This window comes from Myodes glareolus, chromosome 17, assembly GCF_982192425.1.
Source record: "Myodes glareolus chromosome 17, mMyoGla1.1, whole genome shotgun sequence".
NCBI lineage: Eukaryota > Metazoa > Chordata > Mammalia > Rodentia > Cricetidae > Myodes > Myodes glareolus.
In genome coordinates this window covers 64,878,059-64,884,840 of record NC_142042.1, presented here as the reverse complement: position 1 = coordinate 64,884,840, position 6,782 = coordinate 64,878,059, and the positions used below count along the sequence as shown (strand labels likewise).

General features: G+C 40.8%; 1 protein-coding gene across 2 annotated transcripts; it reads left to right on the top strand.

Moving 5' to 3' along the window:
• The first annotated feature begins 1,031 nt into the window (after nt 1–1,031).
• LOC125414983 (uncharacterized) lies at nt 1,032–5,048 on the top strand. Of its 2 annotated transcripts, none has more exons than XM_048457083.2 (2): nt 1,032–1,055; nt 4,434–5,048. In XM_048457083.2, the coding sequence occupies exon 2, from the start codon at nt 4,451–4,453 to the stop codon at nt 4,679–4,681; it is 231 nt and encodes a 76-aa protein (XP_048313040.2). In that variant the 5' UTR covers nt 1,032–1,055; nt 4,434–4,450; the 3' UTR covers nt 4,682–5,048. The 2 variants fall into 2 exon arrangements, with proteins under 2 accessions (XP_048313040.2, XP_085534108.1); XM_085677982.1 differs by lacking the exon at nt 1,032–1,055 and adding an exon at nt 3,601–3,748.
• The last annotated feature ends 1,734 nt before the right edge of the window (nt 5,049–6,782 follow it).

Genomic DNA, 6,782 nt, shown 5'->3' with positions numbered 1-6,782 from the left:
ACATCAATATGGCCCAAGCAGCAAGGCCCCCAGACATCAACTTGACTCCAGGCTGTAGCACATACCTTGGTAGAGGGCTGTTCTGTAGTTGAAGGGGAATACCAAAGTAATAGAGATGGGCTGGGAAGAATGACTAAGGCGGGTGTGGAGAAAGGATCAGGGTGACCTTGGATTGATAATTCAAATGACTGCTAAGTTCCAAAGAAGCAGAGATGCACTGGGAGGAGTGGTTGAGGAGTCCAACAAGGAAGGACACTGTAGTTCTGTATCAGGAGTGCTGGCTGGGTACTGCAGGGAGGGAGGTTGGCTCGGAAGGGCTCAGATGGACAGCATGCGAAGGTTTGAGAATATCCTAGAGAGATCAAAATGGAGGAAGAAGGGAAGGAAGGCACAGGTAGCCTGCTTGCTTCCCAGCCAAGCATAGTGGCTGTGGGGTCCCTAGTAGAGAGAAGGTCTATAGTTTGCAGGGAGTCACAATGGAATAGAAATGATCTGGGAGGAATGAATGAGGATGACAATAAAGAAGAGCTATGGGGGACAATGGGTTTGAGCCTCAAGTGGTGGCTGAGTCCCAAAGGGATGGCAATGGACTGAACACTTTCCTGGTTTCTCTTAGTCTAATAGTCACATCTGAAGATTTGAAACTGGGAACCAGAAACAAGAAAGAACACAGTAAATATTTAGAAAAATGCCATGCTCCCCATTTTTGACAAAACATCGATTCATAAAATTCCTTAGAAAACAAGAATGGAAATGCCTGGGTTAACTTGAGGGCTATTTGACCTTTAAGATCATAAAACTAAGTTAATTATATGTTTGTCTAATTGATGGATGATAGATAGAAAGGACCTTTGTGTTTTTGTGAGTGTGTGTTCACATATGTATGACCATGTGTTCCATATCTCAGATATTGGAGGATCATATTGGAGAAAGTGTGCTGTGTGACCTTGTTCTTCTGTGACTGCTCTTGGAACACCTTTAAAAGGAACTTCTGTGCGTGTCTCATCCTGGAAGGAGATTCATGCTGCCCCAACCCTGGTGCCAGTGCTTTCAGGGTTAGTAGTCCCTATGTTAAAAACTGTTTTATTAGTAAGTATATCTTTTATTGTAAATAAAGAGTAAAGTTTTCATCATGAAATTTAAATATAAGTATAAGAACATATTAACCTTTGTCGCTAAATTCAACTTCTGGGAAAACATGACACTTCTCTTTTGGATATTATTCCTTTAAAATAATACTTTATTAGTTCTTTGATAATTTCAGATTGTGTGATTTTACATTAATCCCCTCATCTACCAACTCCTCTGTCAACCCTCTCTAACTGTTCCCTCACTGAAAACCCAACTTGGAGTTTTCTCCCTCTGTCTACCAAGATCAGATTGTAGCGCTCAAGGAGACTTGGCAGTGTGACTTATCCTAGAGTGTGGTCAACCTACGTGGAGACAACTCATTAAAGCAAACCAACTGTTTCCCAGTAGCTGTCAAATGCAAATGGTTACCTTCATTTGCCTGTGCTGAGTTCTTTGTCTGGCTTGAGCTTGCATCGATTTTTGTCCGTACTGCCCCCCAACTGCTGTGGTTCATATGTAAAACTGTAATATGTGTTTGGGAAACACTGTTTCTTTGATGTTACCCACAACCTCTGATTCTTACAATCTTCCCACTCAATCCAACAATGTAGAAAATACTGAGGATGCCTAAAGCTGCTATTCTCTGTACATTGACCTTCTGAGTGACTTGGTGCTAATTACCATATTGCAAGAATGATGAGGAACAAGTGATACACTGATCTATGGGTATAGCAATAGGCCATGTGGAATCATTTCAATGATATGCCCATTTAGCAGAACAATAATATTGCCTTCTCCCCTAGGGCCTGTGACCTACTCAGTCACAGGTTCTTGGCTGCATTAATAGTACCAAAAGCAGGTATGGGTTCCTTCTCATTGAGCAAGTCTTTAGATATAATCAGAAAGTAGTTGCTGCTCCCATAACATTCTTGACGGTGTTGCACCAGTCATATGTCTTCAGGCCAGTCATTATAACTCATAGGTTTCACAGATGGGTGAGACTGAGGATCATTTTCATTCTCTGGAAGCATGCCTATGAAACTCCAGAGTCATGAAAGATAGTTAGTAGGGACAAGGTTTCCAGCTGAGTGTCTGCTTTCTCTCTCCTTATTCTGTGTCTCAAGCATGTAGTGTCTTCAGTGCCAGGCAGAGGGTCAAACAATGGAGTTCTCGAGGGTAACCGAGAGTATTATCAATAGCCTATAATACTTGGTAGTCTATGGGAGCCTACTGATGAATAGCACAATAGAGACAATTTTTTCCCGGTACTGGGGTTTTTATTTGCCAGTGTAAAGTGACAAGTTACAGTACTTGGGCTCCCATTGTGAGGTAACACTATTAAAACTCTTTTTGCATATGTACATGAATACATTTTAGGAAGTTTATATGGCAGTAGGCATCCAAACAGCTTTATCAACTGGCCTTTAGCATTAGTTATCCTTCTCTATATTCCCTCCTTTATCCCGACTTGCCATTCTAACTTAACCCTTCCTATTCCATCATTCCCCTTTAACCCTTTATTCCCTTTGTTATGAGATATCTAGAATGAGAGCCTCAAGAGTAACTCAGATGATGCTATGTGACACTACAATTCCGGGTGGCCAGATAATTTTTGTATTTTGGCTATCAGAAGTCAGACTTTATTTTTTCTTCTCAGACGATGCTTTAGATGTGATTGCAAATACGGAGCGAAGTAAGTGACCTGCTGAATGAATTCTATTGCCCTGTGGTTTGTGCACTAGCCTGAGTGAGCCATCCATCAGTGGTGTTTCCTAGCCTCAGGTGCTGAACTGATGATCCTTTCCCTCTAGAGACACGGATAAGGGCAGTCTTGGCTAAACCCTTCCTTACTGTCAGAAGCACTGACAGTCACAGGAAGCTGACACACTTCGCTGGTGTTGATTCAGTGCCTGTGTGCTTCTCAGAGCAGATCTGAGGCCAGTTAAAGGCTTTGTTTCATCTTCTTCATTCTATTCTTCCATCTCTAATTATAAAGTGATATTATTTTTATAGTCGCTTTTGTTTTTTTAGTTAAAATTCAATTACATTGATTTTTGGAAGACTTAACCATTTCAACAAGACAAGCAACAATGACACTTTAAACATGTAATGTGCTATTTACAGTCAGTCTTCTTAGGACAATAAAGGAATGAGAAAAGACAAGGCTTACAAACACATTGACTACATATGGCTTTATTGAGAAATAGTCATCAAATTTCACAATTAAGAGGCAGACCAGGTCTTAGTCTTACGAGAGTAAATAAACCTACATGCTGCAAAGTGGCAAGCAGTTGAAGTAGATGGTTTTCAGAACGGCAAAGATGAAAGAGATAGTATCTAAAACCAAGAAAGACAATTTTGGCAACCAGGTGGAAAATCCCCAGTTTCTCCAGCTGCAACAAAAGACTGAAATGGAGAAAGAAGGAAAGAAGGAATGACCTCTGAGTCACTGCACGCATCCCAGTGACTATGTCCAAGGACAGGATATTTCCTGTTTTGGAGAGTTCTGGTTAAACCAGTTACACCCAGATTTGCATTTTAGTTAGGAAATTGTTGGACCAGCCCACCATCTAGCGGCTCTATGTCCTACTGGGTGGGGCAGCCAGTCCTATAAAAAAGAATTGGATGAAGAAAAGTAATACCATTGCTACTCAAGACCCGGACTACGGAGAACCTGGTAAGTGCGACTTCCTGAATTGATCTCTGTCTGTGGTCTTCTCATGTAGTTTAGAGAGAACACTTGATGATTTCAAACTGTGATCATTGGTTGAATGTTAGTTACCAATCTGAAATTCAGCAACGTGTTGGAGTGATCCACACTGTGTTAGCTTGTTTCTGCATTTGTGTATAGGTGGTTGATGCCCATATGGAAAACCAAGACAATAGGAAAGGATTGCTTTGAAGATGGTGACAGAACAGAGTATTTTTATTTTCTTACATTTTGGTGTCCTTTTCAAAGGACATTAGCAGGCATTAGACTCTTGAATTTCTTTAGGTGTCTCTGATGTGAAACCCGTGTTCTGTTTGGGATTTTACAGGTGCCAATGCTGATAAGGATTGGTTTTGAGATTACTTAGGGTTTCAGAAATTGGGACAGTTGTTCTTGAATATGTTATTTTGTGCAAGAAACACTATATTCTTTGAAACAGAGATGTTTCTGGGTATGGGAAATGCAACCAAAGAAGGATCTACAAAGTTAAATGAAACAAAACACTAAACTGGAAGGGAAAATCCAGGAAGTCCTAAAAGACAAGGAGTTGGGAGTACTGTTTGTATGTTAGAGAATTACTGCCAAAATCCTATCAGCCAGTTTTCTTTATGAAAATCACTTCTTGTGAGAACCACTATGTAATGTCTTTCAGATCCTGAGACTTCAGCCATGTCTTACCAAGAACAGCAGTGCAAGCAGCCCTGCCAGCCTCCTCCTGTGTGCCCACCCACGAAGTGCCCAGAGCCTTGTCCTCCCCCAAAGTGTTCAGAGCCTTGTCCTCCTCCACAGTGCCCAGAGCCTTGTCCTCCTCCACAGTGCCCAGAGCCATGCCAGCAGAAGTGTCCTCCTGTGCAACCTCCTTCACCCTGTCAGCAGAAGTGCCCACCCAAGAGCAAATGAGGGCTTCAGCAGTCACCAGGACCAAGATAGGAGAAGGGACTCCATCTCATCCAGTTCCATAGCAACTCAAAACCTGTGATGGATTTTGGAGAATATTTTCCATCCTTCACCCCTGATATGCCAAAGATGATCTCTGCTAGGGAAGGCATTTCCATGAGACTATTCTCCTGCTACTGTCAAGGGGCTGCTGAGAATGATCCTTCCTCTGTGGCACAGCATCCCAGATACACAGAGGGGAAAGCAGCAGATGTTACCCCAGTGTCCTCTGAGGAGCCTTTCCAGTCTGCCTGTCACATGGGCAGGGGCTTTTACAACTAAGATAATTGTCACTGTTGTTACTGAATAAAGTACAATTTTGGTGATGGTATAGAGATGTTATTTCTTTGAAAACTTTCCTTATGGGTAGTATGATTTTTCTCTCTTATTCTGTATTATTTACTCTTATTTATCCTGCACATAAATAACTCACAGGAAGCAACTTAAGGAACAAAGAGCTTATTTTGTCTTACAACTTGAGAAGGCACAGTCATGGCATTGGCGGCATGGGGGCAGGTGAATGGTTATATTGCATGTACACACAAGAAGTGGAAAGCAGACAAAGAGTGGGCCATGCTGCAAGATCTCAAACCCCATTCCCAGTTACCAGCAAAGTTCCCCTTTCTTTAGGATCCACAACTTTCTAAACAGTTCTAACCTCTGGATTCAAGCACACGAGATTACGGAGGGCATTTATTATCAAACTGCAAGGAGTGCTAGGCAAAACCCTAATGATCAATTTTCTCTGAATTTGAGGCCAAAGTAAACATTATTTTTAAAATATTTCAAGCTCTTCTTATTGTCTTCAAGTATTATTTAGTTCTTTTGAGGAACAAATTATTTAAGTATTGAGGAATTCAGTTCCTCTTCCCCAGTTCAGGAGACTAACATGTACACCATAAACTTGTTCTGTGCATAGAGTTGTCAGCACTTTCATTAGGTTAGCAAAATGCCTGAGACTGAATTAGCTCTTAGTAAATAGCCATCAGCAGCCCCTGGCCATCATTATTTATACGTATAAGTTATTTAAATGTGACTTATTTGTACCTGGTACAGAAAATACGATTTAAATGTATTATTCTGAACATTTTATTTCCTAGTCAAACTCAATTTTCTATTCAATATTTCAGAAAAATGACATTTTGGGGAATTGATAGAGCGCCAGTGCAAACTCCTAACAGTCCTTAAAATGTAGGGATTACACTATCAAAGGAGGGAAGGGGACCAAGGTGGAAGGTTTTCTGTCTCTGCTATACACAAGTCACCTTCTTTCTCTAACAACCCACATCCTATTACCATTATTTACCTAAGTCTTCTGACTCCATATTTGAAACATTTTGGTGTTTTCAATGTTAATAAGATTTGCTGTCACTGCTGCCACACAGTTCAGTTGCTAAGTGTCCAGCCTCCTAACCAAGTTAGTTCTTACATATTGTGGTCCTGTGTGTCCAAATGGGATTGTAAGTAGATGAGTCTTCTATTAAGTTTAAACTACAATTACCACAACATTGCTAAGGTTGTCATATTAGAAGTGAGTGAAGATAGGCCTGAATCATTCAAGCTCCGCAGAGTGTGAGCCCAGCCTAAGGAAGCTGAGTTACCTCTCTAATAGGTGCTGCAAAGGACAGGGACATGAAAGTGTTCTTGGGAAGTTGATCAGCATGTTATAAAGTTGACAATGTAGGTTGTTTCCAGGTTCTGACTATTATGAATAATGTTGCTATGAACACAGTTGAGCACATGTCCTTGTGGTATGATTTAGCATCCTTTGGGTATATGTCCAAGAGTGGTATTGCTGGGTCTTAAGGTAGATTGATTTCCAATTTTCTGAGAAATCATCATACTGACTTCCAAAGTCATTGTACAAGTTTTCATTCCCACCAGCAATGGAGAAGTGTTCTCCTTACTCCACACCCTCTCTAACATAAGTTGTCATCAGTGTTTTTGATCTTTGTCATTATGACAGGTGTAAGATGGTATCTCAGAGTCATTGGTCTATTTGGAATTTTAATGTCTAGTTTCTTGAGTTCTTTATATATTTTGGAGATCAATTCTTTGTCAGATG

Excerpts from the sequence above, each read along its gene's own strand:
- LOC125414983 (XM_085677982.1), top strand. The coding sequence starts at position 3,697 with ATGAAGAAAAGTAATACCATTGCTACTCAAGACCCGGACTACGGAGAA. Across the intron at positions 3,749-4,433 it reads CCCGGACTACGGAGAACCTG|ATCCTGAGACTTCAGCCATG; the intron begins GTAAGTGCGACT and ends AATGTCTTTCAG.